The following is a 23274-nucleotide window of genomic DNA, read 5'->3' as shown; positions in this document are numbered from 1 at the left end:
GTGCCTCCGCAAACCCAAAATGTCGAAGGTTTCCAGTTTCCACAGATGCTGCCTAACCTGCTGAGTTGTTTCAGCCAGCACTTTTTGATTTCCAGCATCTGCAGTTGAGTTCTTGACTTTCACTTTGTCGGTCTGCGGACGGCGCTGTCGCCCATCGGATCGTCCGGGGTCTGCACATGTCGGGAGGGTGGTGGAGTGTGTCTGATCCTGGCGCAGAGCTGGAGGTGGCAACGTGATCCTCCGAGCCTGGAGGTGGCGCTGCCCTGTGGGCCTCGGTAGTCTGCCCGGATCCGAGCAGCCTCGGCTTTGGTTCGGGTGATACACTGATCCTCCGGGTCCAGCGGTGGCGATCCAGCTGGAGGTTGGCCGGCGTTTTTGCTGGACGTATCGGGGAAGGAGTCACGGGAGTGAGGTAAGACTGCGCTATACTTTGGTATCGGCGAGAGTGGTGCAAAATGTTTGAAATTGTTTTTGTGCCGCAGGCTGTTTGATAGACGCTGCAGGACTGGGTGAGGCCCGCGTTTGGGAATCGCTGGCGAGCCGAGGCGGCGTAAATGACACCACTCTACTTGAGGCGCCTTTGTAGGAGAGGAAGCAGAGAATGGGCCGGTGCAATCAGCAGCTGATGTTCTACTCTGAGCTGCAAAGAGCAGGGGATTCGAGCGAGGAAAGTTAATGATCCGACAGATGCTGCAGACAAGGGAGTTAACTGAGGAAACATTTAGGAACGTAATAAGTAGACTGTCTTTTGAAACTTTGATAGTAGGGGATTGGAAATTCATTTCGGAGTATATAGGATTCCAAGACTGCACATAAAGTATCGCTGTCTGAAACGGTATTCAAGATTGGGTTGATGAGGGAACCCGGTTTGGTAGGGGGTATGTTTCCGGTCTTTCCAATCAGTTGGATGAAGTTTGGACACCTATAAGCCTGGATGTTGCAGAAGCAATCTGACAATAAGGGCATGAAAAGTGACAATAAGGCAGTGAAACTTATCTGTACACATGAGTGAACTGATGTTTGTTGGGATGACTTGGCTGAATGCTAGCAGGTAGGTTTGGAAATAAAAGGACCAAGGACAGATCTTTCAGTGACATTGAAAATAATATTACAAGAGGGGCAAGAGAAGCAAGAGTTTTTGGCTGCATCTGAGTAGGGAAGAATGTAATCAGGGAATGCAGTTCCATTCATTCAGACAGTGGAGAACTCTTGGAGAAGAATGATGTCAATTTTGCCAAGGTTAATGTGAGATTGGATGGAACACTATGGTTGAGGTCAGAGTTCTAGTTTAGTTTCTTGTCATATGTAGCAAAGTTCGATGAAATTCCTTGTGTGAAGCTCGCATAATAAACAGTATACATGGTAAGTATTGTATACAACAATAAATAAAGTGAGTGTAAGGCAGCAGGGGATGTTGACCTTTAAATGCTTTAGGTGAAACAGAAAGGTGTGATTTGAGATATATAATCAGAATCAGGCTTATTGTCACTGACAGGTTCTTTTCAATTTTACCCTTCTCACCCTAAGCTTATGACGCCTAGTCTTGGATCCACCTATCTTGGGAAAAGACAGTTACCGTACACCTTACCTATGCCTCTCATAATTTAAACACCCCTATAAGGTTGTTTCTCTTTTCTCCCACAGTCTTAAAAAATAAAACTCTAGCCTGGCCAACCTCTCCTTATTAACTCAGAACTTTGAGTTCTGTTAACATTCTCGTAAACATGCCCCACATTCTTCCCAATTTAATCAATTTTTTTCTAGAACAGAGCAGTCAAAACAGTCCACAGCACTCCCAAGTGTGGCCTCAAAAATGGCTTGTATAACTGCAACATAATGTCTCAACTCCTATACTCAATGCTCCACTGATGAAGGCTAGCATGCTAAACACCTTTTCCACCCTCTTGTTGACCTACACAGGCAGGATACTGAAAACCTTTGCCAACCACCTGACAGGAGTGTTCAAGGACATCCTCAATCTGTCACTGCTGCTGTTGGAGGTTTCCATCTGCTTCAGAAGGGTCATAATCATACCAGTGCCCAAGAAGAGCAGGGTGAGTTGCCTCAATGACTATTGCCCATTTGCATCTATGATGATGAAGTGCTTTGAAAGGTTGGCTAGAATCAACACCTGCCTAAGGAAGGACCTGGACCCACTGCAATTTGCCTATCCCCACAATAGGTTTACAATGGATGCAATTTCACTAGATCTCCATTTGACCTTTGATCTTCTGGATCATAGCAATACCTACATCAGGCTGTTGTTTATTGATTACAGTTCAGTGTTCAACACAATCATAACCTCATTTCTAATCAAGAAGTTCTAGATACCAGGTCTCTATGCTTCCATCGGCAAATGGATCCTTGACTTCCTCACTGGGAGACCACAGTCAATGCAGATCGGAAATAACATCTGATGCATCTTAAGGTTCCATGCTTAGTCCACTGCTTTACTCTGTCTACACTCACAGCTGTGCGGCTAGGCATAGCTCAAATGCCAACTATAAATTTGCTGATGACACAACTATTGTTGGCAGGATATCAGATGATGACGTGAAGGCATACAGTCGTGAGATAGATCAGCTGGTTAAGTTGTGTCACAGCAACCTTGCACTCAGCATCATTAAGACCAAAGATTTGATTGTGGACTTCATAAAGAGGAAGGCAAGGGAACACATCGAGGGGTCAGAAGTGGAAAATGTGAGCAATTTCAAGTTCCTAGGTGTCAGCATCTCTGCAGATCTATCCTGGGCCCAACATATTGATGAAATTACAAAGCTAGCATTACAGATAAGGTTAATTGGTGTTTTTTTTAATTGGCTTGGATTAGAGGGGATGTCTTATAAGGCGACAATGGACAAGTGTGGCTTCCTTTGGAGTGGTGGAGGCTGAGGAGAGATCTGATGGAGGTTTATAAGAATATGAGAGGCATTGATAGACAGCCTGTATCCTTTTCCCAGGGTTGAAATGTCTGATGCTAGATTCAAGATTGCTTAATGTCATTTTCTGTACACAAGTGTAAGGAGAATTAATTAATTTTTACTCTGGATCTGCTGCAACACAAAAAAACACGAATGATAAAGAACATAATAATAATAATAATAAACACAATAAATATACATACATCAGATAGCTTATATGCAAACATTGCTTGTATTTCCAGAAAGTGAGACACGGTTGTATATAGGGTGATTGATAGGAAATAATAATAAAGTAGTTGTGGAATTGGTGGATGGAGGTGTTGATCAGTTTTACTGCTTGGGGAAAGTAACAGTTTTTTAGTTTGGTGCTCCTGGTATGTATGCAGCGTAACTGTCTTTCTGATGGGAGTGGGATAAACAGTCCATGATCAGGATGTGTAGGATCCTTCATGATCTTACTGGTGCTTTTCCAGCACCTTTCCATATACATGGCCTTGACGGTGTGTTGAGCAGATTTAACTACCCATTGTAGAGCCTTCCTCTCCACCATAGTACCTTTACCTTACCAACCAGTGGTTCAGCTTGTTAGGATGCTTTCCACTGCACATCTGTAGAATGACGTGAGTATGGATAAAAAGTCCAGCTCTCTTCAGCCTCCTCAGAAAGTAAAGGTGTTGGTGAGCTTTCCTGACTCTGTAGGATGTGTTCCGGAACCATGAGAGGTTGTGTGTAATGTGCGCTCCCAGGAATTTTGTACTTTTCACTGTTGTGTTGCTGATGTAAAGGGTGGCGTGAGTGGTGCAAGTTCTCCTGAAGTCGATAACCATCTCCTTTGTCTTGTTGATGTTACGAAAGAGGTTATTTGCCTTGCATCACACTTCTAGCTCTTCCACCTCCTCCCTGTAGGCCACCTCATCATTGTTGATGCTGAGCCCCACCACTGCTGTCACCAGTGAACCTGACGATGTGATTACTCGGATGTTCAGCTTTGCATGCACGTGTGAGCAGAGTGTATAGCAATCAGCTCAACACACAGCCCTGGGGGTCACCTGTATTGAGTATGATGGGGAGGGAAGAGCAGTTGTGCATCCTGACTCTCTGAGGTTTGTTAGGAAGCCCATCACCCAGTTGCACAGTGGTGTATTCAGACTGAGGAGTAGGAAGAGTTTATTCACCAAGGTGTGTGGGACAGTAGTGTTGGATATTGAACTGAAATCCAGAAACAGCATTCTGGCATAAGTGTCCTAGTTTTCTAGGTGTGTCAGGTGAATGATAGATGCTGTAGCATCTGCCATAGCACGGTTCAGTTGGTAAACATATTGGTGAGAGTCCAATGTGGTAGGAATGGAGCTTTTGATATGTGCCATTTTCAGACGTTCAGAGCACTTCATGAAGATTGGCACTAGTGCCACTCAGCAGTAGTTATTTAGTTCTGAAGGTGTAAGAGTTCTTTGGTACAGCGATGATGGTGGCTTATTTGAAAAGCATGTGGGGTCAGCAGCTTGAATGAGGTGAAATGTTGACAATGTCTGTGAAGTGGGCACACTAACTGAGTACTTGGCCTGGGGTGTTGTCATGTGCAACTACCTTTTGGGGGGGGGGGGTTGACTCTCTGCAGAGTCCTTCTCACATCTGCTGTTATTATAGAGAGGGGGTGCTCACCAGGAAGGAGGTATCTTTCACGGCCAGCATTGTGTTGCATGCCCCGAAGTGTGCATAAAAGTAGGTTAGAGCATCAGGGAGGGAGGAGTCACTGGTTCACTCGATGCAGTTATTCCTTGTGTTGTCAGTGATGCCCTTGATGCCCAGCCACATAAGCCACAGATCATTTTCAGACAGGTGTTCCTGAATATCTTGTGCATAGGTGGTCTTTACCCTCTTGTTGCCTAAGATGAAATTTCACCTGGCTGTTCTGAGAATTGTTCTGTCACTGGATTTGGAGGCAGCATCCAAAGCTCTTAGTAGGGAGCGCACCTCTGAAGTCAGCCAGGGCTTCTGGTTGGACCATAGAATGACCGTTTTTGAGGTACCTTCATTCTGTACAGCAAGTTTAAATAATTCAGAACTGAGAATAGGAATGGATACACCAGAGGCTTCTGGTTGGACCATTGAATGACCATTCTTGAGGTACCTTCATTCCGTACAGCAAGTTTAAATAATTCAGAACTGAGAATAGGAATGGATACACCAGAGGCATGTGACTAAGACCACATCTTAGTCATTGTGACAAAAACATATGATATCTTTACATATATATGGAAAAGGGAGAAGAACACAAGAGACATTAGGCAGTAAAGAACGTACAGTGAGTTTCGGTTAATTGGGCCATTGGCTAATTGGGACAAATGCTTATTTGGGACAATTCTTAAAGAATGAAAGCTAATTGAGAAAATAGGCAGGATTCTATTCGTTTATTTGGGGCACCGTGCCACTTAATTGGGACAGGAGGCTTGCTGAGCAGTTTCTAACTGGCATCAGTCACATGCACTTTTGTGGCCATTGGACACTACACTGTGCTTTCTGTTTTTAAATGGTGTCAGTTGCATGTGTTTGTGTTCAAAAAGCAGTGACTTTTGTTGCAATTAGTTGTTGGGAACAATTCAGAACGGTTTTGCTTTCTACGGTATCAAGCATTCAGGCTTGGAGATGCTAGAAATGTCTGGGAGGGAAAATGAAGCGATTTCACAACTTCAAGTTTGGAACTAGGATGAATTTGAAGGTATCAGCGATCGTCTTGAATATTCCAGTGAAAATAAAGATTTGGAGTATGCAGTTGTTCAAAATGTTTTACAAAGGTAGTTCATTATCTGCCCTCGGTGTCTGCACTGCTTTTCTTTATTTACATTCAATCAAAAGAACACAGCAACTTACACTGGATGAATATTTCTGTTGATAATTGTTAGGAACTAATATACAGTTTTATATACTCTAGTATTACTGGTAGTGCAGTAATTTGTGTTGTATTTCATTTGTACATAATTTGTTACTCAGTTAAATGGTATTTTATCCTTTTTAAAACTATTTCGATGAAATTTTGGTTAGCTGGGGCAGCCACTTAATTGGATTTGTAATCTGTTTTTGAGATTACAATGAGAGCTGTATTCAGCAGTAAGTGGTGTGGTTGAGTTTGCTAATACAGGCAGTCCCCAGGTTGCGTACGAGTTCTGTTCCTGAGCCCGTCTTTAAGTCGGATTTGTTCGTAAGTCGGAACAAGTACATACGGTATTATTTAGTGTCAGTTAGTCAAACGTTTGTCTTAGTATATACTATATGTTTTACCTTTCTATGCCTATAAAGAAACTTAAGAAACGTATGTATTCCAGTAATTAAACCACCGCATTGCTTAGTAATAATTGTAGCTTTCATCGGGGTAAGGCCTTTCACATGTTCCGTTATTCTCACTTTATCCTTTAAAATTGTTCTGGTCATTGACCAACTGTAGCCTAACGCTTCTCCAATGACCAATGGCGTTTCACCTCTTTCCAAACACTATTATTTCCACTTTATTTTCGATCTTCCCGTCAATGGAACAGAAACACTACGGGCAGCGGGTCCTGAGCCGCACCGGCTCCCGAGGTCTGCTGGTTCCTAAGGACCACTGCACTGAATTCCCCAGGTCCTAAATTCTACCGCAGTAAGACAGGTTAAAGGGGACAAGTGGGGGATGTGCTGGGTCTGGGTACTATATTTGATCCTCCACAATATTCTGCGTGGGAATTTAATCTGGAGGTGACTGTTTTTTTTTACGAGGTAGAGTTGCGCGCTTGACATTATCCCGGCACAGATGGTACGGGAGTCACTGGATCGACATCAACCTGGCACGGGAGCAGTCTGTCACTAAACTGAACTGGGGAACCTCTGTTCTCCAGCCTGGCGCTGATCTCACTGCGCCGCCAGCTGACAGGAACTGGGGGGCTGGGGTCAAGGTGAATCTTACTAAGGAAAATTTAAGCCAAATACAAAGTTACATGCTCAACACAGTGTCAACGGCAACGACTTAAAATGGCGGATGGCGTCGCGATCCAAAATGCGGGCGGAGTCCTCCTTCCTCAGTTCATAAGTACAAGTTGTCTGTAAGTCGGACGTTCGTAACTCGGGGACTACCTGTATAGATAAAACAGTTTTTCTATAGCTGAATTTTGGGAATAAGTAAGGCGGCCAAGTTGAGGGAATACTTGAGTCAGCACACTTGGAAAAGAGTTACCTCTTTTCTCAGAGTAACCTATACCACACAAGATTTCTCTCCCAGCTGTGGCAACAATGTTCCCAATGACATAGGAAGGGAAAGCAAAGATGTCCTGAAGAGTGAATTTAGAGAGCTAGACAGAAAGCTGAGAAGCAGGGCCTCCAGGTAATTTCTGGATTGCTACCTGTGTCGCTCGCCAGTGAGGGTAGAAACTGGATGATTTAGCAGATAAATGCGCGGCTGAAAAACTGGTACAGGGAGCAGGGCTTCAGGTTCTTGAATCAGTGGGATCTCGTCTGGGGGAGTTATGACCTGTACAAAAGGGCTAGGTTGCATCTGAACCCGAGGGGGACTAATATTTTCATGGGCAGGTTTGTTAGCGGTGTTGGGGAGGGTTTACACTAATTTGGCAGAGAGATGGGAACCAGAGTGAAGAGACTCAGGATAGGACAGATGGTAAAAAAGCAAAGATAGCGTGCAGTCAGACTGTTAGGAAGGGCAGGCAGATGATAGGACAAATTGCAGCCAGCAGGGTGAATATCAGTGCATTAGAGATGCAGAATCAAAAAGGGTGGCAAATACAGTATTCAAAGTGTTATATCTCAGTGCAGAGAGTATAAGAAATAAGATGGATGATCTTGTTGCACTTTTACAGATGGTTTGATATATTGTTGTGGCCATCTCTGAATCATGGCTGGATGGTTGTCGTTGGGAGCTGAATGTCCAAGGTTACACATTGTATTGGAGGGATAGGAAGGTAGGCAGAGGGGATGGTGTGGCTATGCTGGTAAAGAATGGTATCAAATCATTAGAAAGATGTTGAATCCTTGTGGGTTGAGTTAAGAAACTGCAAGGGTAATAGGAGGTTGATGGCAGTTTTTACAGGCTTCCAAACAGTAGCTGGGATGTGGACTACAGAATACAATGGGAAATAGAAAAGGTGTATCAAAGGGGCAATGTTATGGTAATGAGAGATCGTAACATATAGGTAGATTGGGAAAACCTGGTTGGTAATGGATCTCAAGAGAATGAATTGTTGAATGACTAAGGAATGGCTTTTTAGGCAGCTTGTCGTTGAGCCTACTAGGGAATCAGCTATACTGATTTGGGTATTATGTGATGAACCGAGGTGGCTAGGGAGCTTAAGGGAAAGGAACCTGTAGGAGACAGTGATCACAACTTGAGTTCAACTTGATGTAGCAGTATTTCAGTGGAGTAAAGGAAATTACATTGGAATGAGAGAGGAGTTGGCTAAAGTAAATTGGAAGGAGGTGATGGCAGGGATGATAGAGAGCAGCAATGGCTTGAGTTTTTGGGAAAAATGAGGAAGGTGCCAGATAGATGTATTCTAAAAACAAAGAATTACTCAAATGGCAAAATAGTACAACCGTAGTTAAGGGAAGTCAAAGCTAATGTAAAAGCAAAAGAGAGGGCATACAGCAAAACAAAAATTAGTGGGAGGATAAAAGATTGGGAATCTTTTAAAAACTTACAGAAAACAAGTAAAAGGATCATTAGGAATTTAAGGATGAAATATGAAAGCAAGCTAGCAAACAATATCAAGGTAGAAAGAAAAAGCTTTTGCAAGTGTATTAAAAAAGAGGAGAGATGAGAGTAGAAAAAGGACCACTAGAAAATGAGGCAGTTGAAATAACAACTGTGGAAGACACTAGCAGTGTGCCAGGTGTTGAAGGGTGTGGGGAAGAGAAGTGAATGCAATTACTATTACAAGGGAGAAGGTGCTCAGAAAGCAGAAAGACCTAATGGTACATATGTCACCCGGACCAGATGAACTGTACTCTATAGTTCTGAAAGAGGCAGTGGTAAAGATTGTAGAGATATTAGTAATGATCTTTCAAGGAGCATTGGACTCTGGCATGGTTCTAAAGGACTGGAAAATTGCAAATGTCACCCCACAAGGAGGGACGCGGCAGAAAGGAAATTATAGACTAGTAAGCCTGACCTCAGTGGTTGGGAAGATGTTAGAGTCAATTGTTAAGGATGAGGTAATACTTGATTACACAGGACAAGATAGTACAAAGTCAGCGTGGTTTCCTTCAGGGAAAATCCTGCCTAATGAACCTGTTGGAATTCTTTGAGGAGATTACAAATAGGATAGATCAAGGGGATGCAGTGGATGTTGTACATCTGGACTTTCAAAAGGCCTTTGACAATGTGCTACACAAGAGGCTGCTTACCAAGTTAAGAGCCCATGTTATTACAGGAAAGTTACTAACGTGGTTAGAGCATTGGCTGAGGCAGTGAGTGGGAATAAAAGTATCTTTTTATGGTTGGCTGCAAGTGACTAGAGGTGTTCCGCAGGGTGTAGTGTTCACTTTTTATTCTGTATATAAATGATTTAATTGATGGAATAGATGACTTTGTTGCCAAGTTTGCAGATGATCTGAAGATTGGTGGAGGGGCAGGTAGTGTTGAAGAAACAGATAGGATTTGGAAGGACTCAGACAGATTAGGAGAATGGGCAAGAAAGTGGCAAATGAAATACAATGTTGGAAAATGCATGACCATGCACTTTGATAGTAGAAATAAATGTATGGATAATTTTCTAAACGGAGAGAAAATCCAGGAATCTGAGATACAGAGGGACTTGGGAGCCCTTGTGCTGAACACCCTGAAAATTAAGTTGCAGATTGAGTCTGAGGTAAGAAAGGCAAATGCCATGTTAGCATTCATTTCAAGAGGTCTAGAATACAAGAGCAAGGATGTAATGCTGAGACTTTATAAGGCACTGGTGAGGCCTCACCTTGAGTATTGTGAACGGTTTTAGGCCTGTCATCTTAGAAAAGATGTGTTGGCATTGGAGAGGGTGCAGGGGAGGTTCATGAGGATGATTCCAGGAATGAAAGGGTTATCATAAGTGGAACTGTAACGTTCTCCTTCGCGTGTCGGTTTACTGCCCTTGTCGCTGGGCGGCGTCGCCTTGATGCTGGATTGAGCTGACATTGCAGCACTTGAAACACCTGATAATGCCGCTTTTTCACTGTAACGTTCTCCTTCGCGTGTCACGAACGCCGAATTTAACGTCGAGATAAACCAGTTAATAAGAACCAGATCGCAGTAAGATTAACCATTTACTGTTCACTCTTCACATTAACATATGGTGAAAACTGTTGATAAAACAATACAAGATTGATACAGTATTTGTTCCTTCCTTAATATCACATTTCAAGTGTAAATACTTGCAAAGGTGACTATAACTACATTACACTAAGGTGCAGTATACAGGGAGAGTTTACCTGCTCCATTGACTACTTTAAATACACTTCCATGCAAACTATCCGCGACTCTTTAACTAACGAAAGCATAAACATTATCTACCGTCGTTACTTCTAACAGGATCAGCATTAACATCTTAGTTCAATATATCGATTATCTATTAACTTACAGCGTTGCTCTCACTGTGATTTCTCATGCCTGCAAAACAACTTCTGCTCAGGTGAGCCTCGTGGTAAGCCCCCACCCTTGCGCTAATTTCAAACCGGTATTTTCCCACAAGACGCGGCGAACCGGATGTGACGTCATCGCATGCCGATATATTTTACATGCAATGAATATACTTTAAACACTTCTAATTCTAACTAGAAAATACTATTGAATGAATTACTAAGCGAAAATATTATAAACTAAATAACTGTCGTAAAGACAGCACAGGAACGTTTGATGGCTCTAGGTCTGTACTCGCTGGAATTCAGAAGGATGGGAGGATCTCATTGAAACCTTTCAAATGTTGAAAGGCCTAGTCAGAGTAGATGTGGACAGGATGTTTCCCATGGTGGGAGAGTCTAGGATAAGAGGGCACAGCATCAGGATAGAGAGGCACCTTTTCAAAACAGAGAGGTGGAGAAATTTCTTTAGCTAAATGGTGGTGAATTTGTGGAATTTATTGCTACATGCAGCTGTGGAAGCCAGGTTGTTGGGTGTATTTAAGGCAGAGATTGTTAGGTTCTTGATTGGCCACGACATTAAAGGTTACGGGGAGAAAGCTGAGGTGTGGGGCTGAGGAAGGGATAAAAGAATCAGCTATGATTGAATGGCGGAGAAGACTCGATGGGCCAAATGGCCTAATTCTGCTCCTCTCACAGTTTATTAATAATAGACAAACACAATCTGCCTAAACTAATAACACAGAAATGATTGTACTTTTCATGTCTTTATTTGAACACATTGTTTAATAATTCATAGTCCAGGCTGGAAAGAATATATGAACCCTTGTATTTAATAACTGATAGAACCTCCTAAAGTAGCAATAATCTCCACCAAACATTTCCTTTAGCTGCTGATCAGACTTGCACAATGGCGAAGAGAAATTTTAAATGATTCCTTTTTCCAAAACTGTTTCAGTTCATCAATATTCTGGGATATCTTGCATGAACGGCCCTCTTCAGGTCATTCCACAGCATCTCAATTGAGATAAGGTCTGGACTCCGACATTCCAAAACACAAATTATCATTTTTTAGGCCATTCTGTTGTTGATTTTCTCTTGTGTTTCAGATATTGTCTTATTGCATCATCCAACTTCTATTAAGTTTCAGGTGACTGACCGCTACCAACACATTCTCCTATAAAATGTCTTGATACAACTTTGAATTCATTGTTCCCTGAACAATTACAAGCTGTCCAGGCCCTGAGGTGGCAATGCAGTCTCATACCATAATGCGCCTTCCACCATGCTTCACACTTGGGAGGAGGTTTTGGTGTTGGTGGGCTGTACCCTTTTTCATCCAAACATAGTGATGTGCATTTCAGTCAAAAAAATTCAACATTTGCCTCATCTGTCCACAGAACATTATTCCAGAAGCATTGTGGAACATCCAGGTGGTCTTTTGCAAACTAGAGCCTTGTAGCAATGCTTTTTTTTTTGAAGATTGGTGGTTTCCTCCATGGTGTCCTTAAATGAACACAATTCACGTTCAGTGTTTTTCTTATAGCGGATACATGGTTTCTACATGTATTTTGCTGTTACCCTTTGGTTCTTTATTACCTCCTTCAGCATTGCACGTTATGCTGTTGGTGTGATCTTTGCATGATGCCCATTCCTACAGAGAGTAGCAACAGTACTGAGTTTCCTTCATTTGTAGGCAGTTTCTTTTACTGTGAACAGATGAACACTCAGATCTTTAGAAATGATTTTGTAGTCTTTTCCAGCTTCATGCATCTCTACAATTCTTCTAAGGTTTTCTGAAAGTTGTTTTGATTGAGCCATGGTGTGCATAAATGGATCTCTCTTGAGAAGAGCAGGCTCTGTCAGTAAAGTGGAAAAGCCGTTGCACTGAGATAGTTCTACTCTCTTGATCTCAGAAGTCCAATGGTTCAAAAAAGTCTCACAAACTGAAGTCTTCCTTGGTTGCAGTGGATGACCATGAAGTCTTCAGTGCCTTGTCATGTCCTTCACTCTTCCTTGGAATGTTGTAGTACCACCTTCCTGGCCATTGGATCTCGCTGTAGATCTCATCCTCCTAGTCAGTCGGAGCTGACGTTCGCATGCTAGAACAAGCATGTCCCTACCTCACTGGGATATGAAGCTGCTGGTTACCCTCACCTGGTTTAGCCTGGCTGTTGAAGCGGTGTACCAAAGTGTGGTCGCTGTCACATGCATCCTAGGTGACCTTTCTTTATGACTCGGAAATGATGCTTTTGGTTTTACTCTGGATAGTTTTACTTATGTTTGCAGCTGTTTGGATGCAGAAACTGAACCTTGTGCTATTAGAAATTACTATTACGGATGCAGAAATTAAAGGTGTTATTTCCTCTATGAATTCTGGGAAAGCACCAGGTCCGGATGGGTATACAGTGGAATTTTTAAAGTGTTTTTCCTCTACTCTTTCTCCTTGGTTATGCAAGGTTTTTGAAGAAACAGTTAGACTAGGTAAATTGCCACAATCTTTTTATAGAGCTTCCATTTCTTTAATATTGAAAAAAGATAAAGACCCTACTGATTGCGCATCCTATAGACCAATATCCTTATTGAATGTAGATTCCAAGATCTTTTCCACATTACTGGCGACCAGGCTGGAGAAGGTATTACCTCAAACTATCTCGGAGGATCAAACTGGTTTTATTAAAAATCGCTATTCTTTTTTCAATATTAGATTATTGAACATTGTTTATACTCCTTCACGCAGCACCTCAGAATGTGTCATTTCATTAGATGCGGAGAAAGCATTTGATAGAGTTGAATGACCATATTTATTTACTGTGCTTGAGAAGTTTAATTTTAGTCTGACATTTATATCCTGGATTAAATTGATATATCATACTCCAGTAGCCTTGGTTTTTACTAACAATCAAAGATCTCCCTTTTTTAGTTTATTTCGGTGTACCAGGCAAGGTTGTCCTCTTAGTCCATTATTATTTCATATTGCTATAGAACCTTTGGCAATTGCTATTAGAGAATCACCTAACATTTTTGGCATCACTCCTGGGATGGATATACATAAGTTATCATTATACGCAGATGACTTATTATTATATTTGTCTGATCCTGAGAAATCCATTCCTGCAGTTATATCACTGTTGGCTCAGTTTAGTAATTTTTCTGGGTATAAATTGAATCTTAATAAGAGTGAATTGTTCCCCTTAAATAGACAGGTTCCAATTTATGGAAATTTACCTTTTAAATTAGTTAATGACTTTTTTATATACTTAGGGATTAAAATTACAAAAAATCATAATGAGTTATTCAAGGTTAATTTTTTACCCTTAATCAGATTAAATGTTTGTTCACCAAATGATCACCATTGTCTTTATCTCTTATAGGTCAGATTAATGCTATTAAGATGATTTTTTTACCCAAGTTCTTATATATATTTCAAGCGGTACCAATTTTTATTCCAAAATCCTTTTTTGACAATGTTGATTCAAAAATCTCCTCATATATATGGCAGAACAAAAATCCCAGATTAGATCAAAGATATTTACAGAATGCAAGGAAGGAAGGTGGATTGGCATTGCCTAATTTTAGATTTTATTATTGGGCAATTAATATTTGATATTTGAAATATTGGTTAAGGGATTGGGATTTATCTCCTAGCCCTCATTGGGTAAATCTGGAAACTAAATCTGTACAAGGATTTTCATTGGGTTCTATTTTAGGGACTTCTCTTCCCTTTGCTCTTTCTGAATTGCATAAACGAATTGACAATCCGATAGTCAAACACACTTTACATATATGGTTTCAATTTCGCGAATTTTTTGGGTTGAATCAATTTGTTTTAACTATTCCTATTGTATCCAATTTATTTTCTCATCCTTCTATTATGGACCAAGCTTATTCAGCTTGGAAGACTAAAGGAATACTACGATTTTCTGATCTATTTTTGGATAATTGTTTTATGTCTTTTGAACAATTATCTAATAAATATAATTTGCCCAGATCTCTTTTTTTTTAGATATTTACAGATTAGGAATTTCTTAAACACTGTACTTCCTACCTTTCCAAATCTTGATTCTTCGGGTATTTTGGAGAAATTGTTAGAACTAAATCCTTTTCAGAAAGGTGTAATATCAAATGTTTACAATATAATTATGAAAATAATTCAGAGGCCTTTTATAAGCTTAAAAGTGATTGAGAAAGAGAACTTAACTTTATTATCCCTATTGAGAATTGGGATAAAATTCTTCAATTAGTTAATTTATCCTCTATATGTGCTAAACATTCATTGATGCAGTTTAAAGTTGTGCACAGGGCTCATATGTCCAAAGATAAATTGGCTTGTTTTTATTCCCATATAAATCCTATATGCGACAGATGTCATTCTGAGATAACTTCTTTAACTCATATGTTTTGGTCATGTCCACTTTTGAAAAAATATTGGAAAGACATTTTCGATATTATTTCTACGGTATTGAACACTGATTTACATCCACATCCTATTACTGCAATCTTTGGTTTACCAATGATGGGGTCAATCCATTTATCTTCTTCTGCTTGTCGGATGATTGAATTTTTTACATTAATGGCTAGAAGATCTATTTTGTTGAATTGGAAAGAAATTAATCCCCCTACCATATTTCATTGGTTTTCTCAAACTATGTTAAGTCTAAATTTGGAGAAAATTAGAAGTGTCGTATATGACCCTTCTATTAAATTTGAAAAGATTTGGAGGCCATGTATTCAATATTTTCACATGATGTAATTTGTTCCAATCCTATTTGTTTTTCCGGTTTTGATTTTATATATATATATGTTGAGAGGATCAGAGTCGGGGACACTGATGATTTTGTAATTTTTTTAACAGATACTATAAACAGCCACTTTTTTTCCTCCTTTTTTTTCTTAATAGTTTAGTTTTTCTTAGGGTATTAATTTTTTTTCTTTTTCTCTTTTCTGTTTTTTTTCCAACATGAATTACTTAGTTTTTTTGTCTCGTTTATATGATATTTGTATCATTCATGATTTGAGAAGGCAACTATTATTGCTTATGTATCCTTTTATGTTCATTTTAATTTTGTAAGTTTGTAATCCCATTATCTATGTACTAATCTTATCATGTTGATATTAATAAAAAGATTGAAAAAGAAAACCAATGTTTGACCTCTTTTAAGTTATGATTGAAAACCAACACCCTATGTTTGTGTTTCTTCCATCTAATCGTAATCTTACAATGGTGATTATTTTCTGCTGTCATCTCTTTTAACCTGTGGCACATTGGTTAGCATTATGCATGACTGCATCCATTTTCCACTTGTGTGTCTGAGCCATATTTTGAATTTGTCAGAAGACTGAGGTGCCATGGGTTGTCCAGTGTTGGAGTTCAATTCCGGTGCCACTTGTAAAGAGTTTGTACATTCTCCCTGTGACCACTTGGGTTTCCTCCAGGTGCTCCAGTGCCCAAGGAAAACATAGATGTACCAGTTAGTAAGTGAACTGGTCATTGGAAATTGACCTGTAATTAGGACTGTGTTAAGTAGGTGAGTTGCTAGACAGTCTGGCTTGTTGGGCTAAAAGGGCCTGTTCCACGCTGTATCTCTAAATAAGTAAAAATTTAAGGTGATTCTAGAACAGAAATGAATGTGCTTCTGCAAACTGAACAGAGCTTGTTGAAAAGAATCCATCCAGTGTCAGAGCTAAGTTTTCTGAATAGCATTTCAAGTTTCCTTAAAATGCATTTCTGGAACCCTTGGCAAAAGAGGACCTGGAGAATATATAAAAGGGATTTAACCCATCCTTATAAAAATAGACAACACTCACCTTTTACATAAATGTACTGGAAGCATATAGAGTTTTTAACAATCTTTGTACTTAATTCATTCTGCATGTTGCTCAAAGGATCCAATTATATACTAATTTGGATTTCTGATTTTATGATTGGAGAGTTGGATGTTCTTTTGATCTGTACCAGTGGTAAACAAAGTAATTAAAATTTTCTGTTACTTCCAGATTTAGGGATCTGAGGTGATGGAGAATAAAGTGAATAAATTTTAACTTGGGTCCTGCATAGTACATATTTAGGAAGGTATCATACTATGATAAATCATGGTCATAATTAGTATAGATATGTCCCTATGATTTGTTGTTTATGGAAATTCTTTTTTTTTTAATAATTTTTTATTGCATTTTTAAATGATTACAAAGTATGAAAAAACAATGTATATAACCCATACCCCCTCCCCTTAACCCCTCCCCCCTAACTGCCCCATAGAGAAAAAAAAAAGAAAGAAAGAAAGAAAGAAAGAATGCCTGGTGGTTGGAAGATCTCCACATGCTCCATGGAGTTCGTAATAATTTTAATATGTATATTTATTTCTTTCCCCTAATAACCAATTGTTTTAAGATGAAACAATAGATGCGTTTATGGAAATTCTTGAGAGAAACATTTATTTAGCATAAAACAGCAAGGGAAAATCGTGTACTTTGGGAGGCAGTGAAGTGGGAATGTGGTATTAGTATTTTAATTTAGGTCTAGAATTCCTCAAAGTAATATTAACGAAGTATGTATATGCCACCACCTAACACCTTGAAATCCATTTTCTTGCCGACATTGAATAGAATCAATGAAAAACTACACACAAAGTCTGACAGCCAACTAATGTGCAAGTGAAGACAAACTGTAAATACAAAAAATAATAAATAGTTAAGTAAATAATACTAAGAACATGAGTTGTAGATTCTTTGAAAGTGAGCCCATAGGCTTTCGGATCATTTCAGTGTTTCTGTGAGTGAAGTTATCTACGCTGGTTCAGGAGCCTGATTTTTGACATTTAGTAACTGTTCCTGAACCTGGCGGTGAGGGACTTGAAGCTCCCAGACCTCATTCCCTACGTCAACAGCAAGAAGTGAGGATGGCCTCGATGGTAGGAATCCATGATGATGGATGCTGCTTTTTTGTGGTAGCACTGCTTGTAGATATGCTCAATGCTGGGGAGGGCTTTTCCTGTGATAGACTGAGCTGTATCACTACTTTTTGCAGGCTTTTCCATTCTTGACCTTTGGTGCTTCCATACTAGAATGTGATGCAACCAATCGGGATACTCTCCACTGTGCATCTGTAGAAGTCTGTCAGAGTTTTAGATGACATACCAAATCTGTGCAAACTTCTAAGAAAGTAGAGGCGCTGTTGTGCCTTTTTGTAATGGCACTTTAAGGACAGATTCTGTGATATGATAACGCCAAGGAATTTAAAGTTACTGACCCTCTCCAGCTCTGATCCCCTAATGAAGACTGGCATATGGTTTCTTTCTCCTGTCATCAATGATCAGCTCTTTTGTCTTGCTGATGTTGAGTGAGAAGCTGCTGGTGTGCGACTATTCAACCAGATTTTCAATCTCCATCCTATATCCTAATTTGTCACCACCTTTGATTCAGCCAACAACTTTAGTGTCATCAGCAAGCTTAAATATGGTATTTACAGTCATAAGTATGAAGCAAGTTAAGTTGGGGGCTAAGCATATAGCCTTGTGGTACTCCTGTGCTGATTGTGATTGTGGAGGAGATGTTGTCGCCAATCCATACTGACTGGACTCTGCAAGTGAGGAAACCGAGGTTCCAGTTGCTCAATGAGGTATTGAGGTCTATGTCTTGGTGCTTATTGTTTAGTTTAATGGGGATGATAGTGTTGAATGTTGTGCTGTAAGCAATGAAGAGCATCCTGACGTATGCACCTTCACTTAAGTATTTTATGCATATTATTCTTGTAGAATAATATTGTCTCCTATCCTGCTATTCTGAAGCACTTCTGTAATGCTCACTGGATTAGGATATGTACATCTAAATGTTGATCATTTCTTCCTCCAGTTTTGAATGAGGTTGAAATCTGAGCTTTGGTTCAATTTCTTCCTGTTCACATCGACTGCCTATCAGAAGTCAGTGGAGATATATTTTTAACTTAGGTTTAGAAATGTCTTAAGGGACAGGTTAAAAGATCAATTTTATTCACCATATGCATTTAAATGTGTTAGAAGTTTGCTGTGGTGTATTGGTGTGACATGCAACAGGAAACAACAACGTTCAGCAATTATAAAGAATTATATTAAAAATAAAGTTGGAGGATGGATATGGAATTAATATGTGCATTAATACGTAGATACTAGCAGCGTGTGTTTATAATGTAAATAGCATTGTAAAAAAAGTGGTTTAAAATATTTACAACACAGTGCAGTGACTGAGGTAATAAGTGTGACAGAGGTCTCAGCTAGAATAGTTGATCTTATTAACTGCCTGGGGGGGAAGAAGATTTTAAGATTGCTTGAAGATTTTGTTTAAATAGCCCTATATTAGTTTCCAGTAGGGAAATTTTGGAAATGGCAGTTTGCTCAGTGGGTAATGTCCACAATGGGTTTTTTTCCTGTCCATTCATTGTTCTGGATATGTACAGATTTTGCAATGACAGTAGACTTCAGCCAATGACCTTTTCTACTGACTGACAGTTCGCTGTAGATTTTGTATATTGTGAGATTTATTCAGATTAGAATTTAGTTGTGATTGATCCTGTGATACCCTCACAGATGAAGAAAAAAGAGATTTATCAGTACAGTTAGTTATGCAATAACATCATAGATGTGTTCTTGAAAAGATTTTTGCCTTATAGAAAATCAAGTTTTGGTAGACAATTGTATCAATGGGGAAGATGGGAGCTTCAGACTCGCATAACGAAGTTATTTGTACTGCAGGATTTTCAGTGTTTTTTATTTGTTGTAAATTGGTTGTAAGTTTATTATGTTACTGCAGGCTAGAAATACTAAAGGCTGGATTTTATGTTGTTTAAAAGAGATTATTTGCGCAGGTATCAGTAGAAGTGGTTATTTGTTAATTTCCAGATGTTTCCTGCAGTGAAGCTAGCAGCCTGTGTTCTTAAGGTGGGGGTGTTTACATGTAAACTTTTTTCCCCCATTTAGGAAGACTCCTGAAAATGTCAGATTCAGACAGTGATGAAGATCATGAGCAGCCATTTTCTCTTACTGGGTTTCTGTTTGGAAATATCAATGAGGATGGACAATTGGAGGACGACAGTGTTCTTGACAAGGTACGCACTTCATCTGGAATAATCACTCTATCATTGCAGCATAGAATGTTTATAATAACAATTCCATATAAAGTACAGTCGGCCCTCCTTATCCGCGAATTCCGCATGCGCGAATTCAACCAACTGCGGATCGGGAAAACCGGGAAGTCCGCTCTCCAGCACTTGTTGTTTGAGCATGTACAGACGGTTTTTTTTATCATTATCTCCTAAACAATACAGTATAACAACTATTTACATAGCATTTACATTGTATTAGGTATTATAAGTAATCTAGAGATGATTTAAAGTACAGTATACGGAAGGATGTTCATAGGTTACCACAGATTGGGAATCGATAAAAAAACAAGTTAGTCAAAATGTTTGTCTTAGTATATAGTATATATTTTACCTTTCTATGCATATAAAACACTTAAGAAACATATGTATTTAAATAATTAAACCTCTGCATTGCTTAATAATAATTGTAGCTTTCATCGGGGCAGGGCCTTTCACATGCTCCATTATTCTCACTTTATCCTTTTAAATTGTTCCGATCGTTGACCGACTATAGCCTAATGCTTTTCCAATGACTGATGACGTGTCACCTCTTTCTAATCGCTTTATTATTTCCACTTTATTTTCAATCGTGATCGTTTTCTGGAACAAAAACACTGTGGGTGGCGGGTCCCAAGCTCCGCCAGGTCCTAAAGTCCACTGACTTGAGCATCCGCATTTTTTGGTATCTGTGGAGGATCCCAGAACCATTCCCCAGTGGATTAGGAGGGGCGACTGTATTCGTATATGTTGAAGGTTAAATCTACCAAAGTTATTACTATTTGATCCAATCTGGTGTTCATGTCATTAATTCTGTGCAATTAAATAACTTATGAATTATATGAGTAATTCCCACACTTCATTCACTTTTTACTCCTTGAGATCAGGCTGTTTCTTTTTTTCTATTCCATTATAAGCAGCTATGTATTGGCCATTAGGTCAATGCTTTTGAGAACTCCTTTACTGAGTACCATGTTTTTACTTTGTAAAATTATTTCAATTTTTGTACTCATCTATTCTGGACAAACTTTTCCCTTAGTGCTTATTATCTGCTTTTTGATCCATAAATCTTTACTCTGTCCAAAAAAAGAGCTTACAGAAACATATGTTCCAAAGGAACATATTAATAATGTAATTAATTTTGATGGTAACTACATTATTGGATAGAGCAATTTGAGGCTATAGAACATTGTTTTCAATTTGGAAATATCAACAAAAATCACCCAGTTGACACATGCTTGATGATTTTTTCTTTTTTTTACTGGTTTGGTTAAGGTCACTATTGCCACCAGCCCGCCACTTGCAGCTAAAGGAAGAACATAAAATTGAATTGGAGAAAACAGGATTAAACTTCTAAAGTTCTGTTGTTTTTCGAGTTCGATCATTCCCTTCATTACGTAATTATTTTCTCTTTCTGTACACTTTGTGGATCTAAAGGAACATCTTCATTTTATTGACGTAGCTGTGCAGGTAACTAGCAGAGGTGTATTTATTCAAGAAGGGCTAACATGTACACTGTCTGCTGTCAGGAGTCAAAAAAGCATCTCGATGGCTTGGGGACATTGGGCCTTGGAACCTTCATTAAGGAAATCACAGCCAATGAAGAGGAGTCCATTGAAGGGAACACCAATTCAGAAGGTGTGTAATGTATTCATGCTGTTACTAATGTCAAAGTAAACTCAAGGACTCTATTCCAATTTTTGTATGAAGATTTACTAACTTTGTCCATAATAAGACGTTTCATACTTTCTTTGCTTCTAATTTCACAAACACTCGCTTGTCCAAGGTTCTGGTCCTCATGTCCTATCCTGCAGTAGCTTGCCTGTTAATCTAATTTATGTTGCCCTACATTGTAAAATTTTCACCTTGCTTTTTGATAGCCCCTGCTTACTTTTGAACAAGGCCTTTTTAAGTTTGATATTTTGTGTACTTCACCATTTTATTAAAAATACACCTTCAATGTCTGGGCCATTAGTTATAGATCTTACTGCCATAGAATTCACTCTTAGAGTTACCACCTCTCCACCTCTTTTATCATGGTTAAGACACAATTCCTCATAACCTCTTGGTTTAACAACTATGAATGTCCTTCAAATGATGTTTCAAGCAAACAAGGATGCTACGTAAATGCCAGCCAGCATTCCAATCAAGTGTGTAAGTGATAGCTATTTGTGCTAAGCTCCTTGGATGCACAGCTATTACCAATTCAAATGGAAAAGCTTCCACTTAAGCTTTACACTTTAATTGAAAGTGATTGTCAATTTTTATCATTGAACCTGAGCTAAATTCTACTTTAATTAGGTTTACTTGCTACTGAAGCTCTCTTGCTTCCAGATTCCAACATTCTGGCATCGATCTTATAGAAATTACTATTCCTCTAACTCACACTGCCATTGTGACTTGCACCATCTCAACATTTTCATGCTCTTTAAAAAGAGTAGGACCCACTTCCTTTGATCCTTCTTCTTAACCATCTCACTTTGGCCTGCTGTTATTTTTTTGTGCTTCTGTGAATAGCCATGGCGCTGTATGTAATGTGGGAGAATACACAACAGACCAGAATAAGAGGAACAGCGTGTTCAATAAGTAAAGTGTATAATTTGAAACATTACCATGTTCTTAAGCAGATCCATAAAGAAGGCCAGAGCTGCTATGTGGTGGTGTCACTCTGGAGGAACTCAGCAAGTCATGCATTTATTTTAAGGAATTAATAATTATCTTGTTCTTTTTAGGTTGGATTCAAAGTAAAGATGATGCCATTGATTACTCAGATATTAATGAGGTAGCAGAGGATGAGACCCGCAGATATCGTCAAGTGATGGGGAATCTTCAGCCTCTCAGGAAAATGGGTAAATACGACATTTCTAAACATACATTAATAAATTAATGCATGGATAAGTGATTAGCTTTAATCAGCTTTAACTTGAACCGGTAAGGTGGTGGCGTGCTTGGACACAGCGGCCACAGAGTCCAGTCCAAGGTGCTTTTGTTCATCTTGTAAGTCTTTTTTACTATTGCAAGTTACTGTTGGATACTAAGAAGATCAAGTATTGAAGAACTATCCCTTCAGTGAGTTGCTCAATAGTAATGGAGTTGGACTTAATTGTATATCATTGTTGTGTTGTCACCTGGACTTGGGTACGTTTGTGCTGAGAAGATGCGTGGAGCAAGTGATTGTCTTGGATATTTCTATTGTGGTCGCAAGATCCTGTAAGCATTGATAATGTAGAATAAAGCAAGTCCAGATCACTGGTTCATTGGTGAGACCAACAGCGGACCTGCTGTGTTGTTGGTTGTGGCAAGGATGAGAGCTAGGCCGGGAGAGGAGGCACTGAGGCAATGCTGCTCTCTGGTGTTTGCACACTGCTGCCCTCCAGTGTTCACTTGGTGAAGAACTAGCTAGACCAGGTAACCATCAATCTAGTCATCCCATGCAGGGCAAACACAAGGAAATCTGCAGATGCTGGAAATTCAAGCAACACACACAAAATGCTGGTGGAATGCAGCAGTCCAGGCAGCATCTATAGGGAGAAGCACTGTCGACGTTTCGGGCCAAGACCGTTCGTCAGGACTAACACTGTCTTTCCTTTTCAGTTAGTCCTGATGAAGGGTCTCAGCCCGAAATGTTGACTGTACTTCTTCCTATAGATG

The 23274-nt window shown here is 39.6% G+C and overlaps 1 protein-coding gene across 4 annotated transcripts in view; it reads left to right on the top strand.

The window, feature by feature from the left end:
- Nucleotides 1–279: 279 nt before the first annotated feature.
- taf1 (TAF1 RNA polymerase II, TATA box binding protein (TBP)-associated factor) overlaps nt 280–23274 on the top strand; it is a 128505-nt gene continuing 105510 nt past the window's right edge. For 2 of the 4 annotated variants that reach the window (XM_059977060.1, XM_059977057.1), the window contains exons 1-5: nt 280–412; nt 1921–2054; nt 19463–19590; nt 21153–21261; nt 22356–22472. In XM_059977060.1, the coding sequence (XP_059833043.1) occupies nt 19477–19590; nt 21153–21261; nt 22356–22472 (340 nt within the window). In that variant the 5' untranslated portion in view covers nt 280–412; nt 1921–2054; nt 19463–19476. Of the gene's footprint in view, nt 413–482; nt 1363–1920; nt 2055–19462; nt 19591–21152; nt 21262–22355; nt 22473–23274 lie in introns of all 4 variants that reach the window. The other 2 variants (XM_059977058.1, XM_059977059.1) reach the window with 2 other exon arrangements.

This window comes from Hypanus sabinus, chromosome 8 (assembly GCF_030144855.1).
Source record: "Hypanus sabinus isolate sHypSab1 chromosome 8, sHypSab1.hap1, whole genome shotgun sequence".
In the NCBI taxonomy this organism is placed as follows: Eukaryota; Metazoa; Chordata; class Chondrichthyes; order Myliobatiformes; family Dasyatidae; genus Hypanus; species Hypanus sabinus.
The sequence above is the reverse complement of the archived record's forward strand: the minus strand, read 5'-3'. Positions and strand labels throughout refer to the sequence as shown.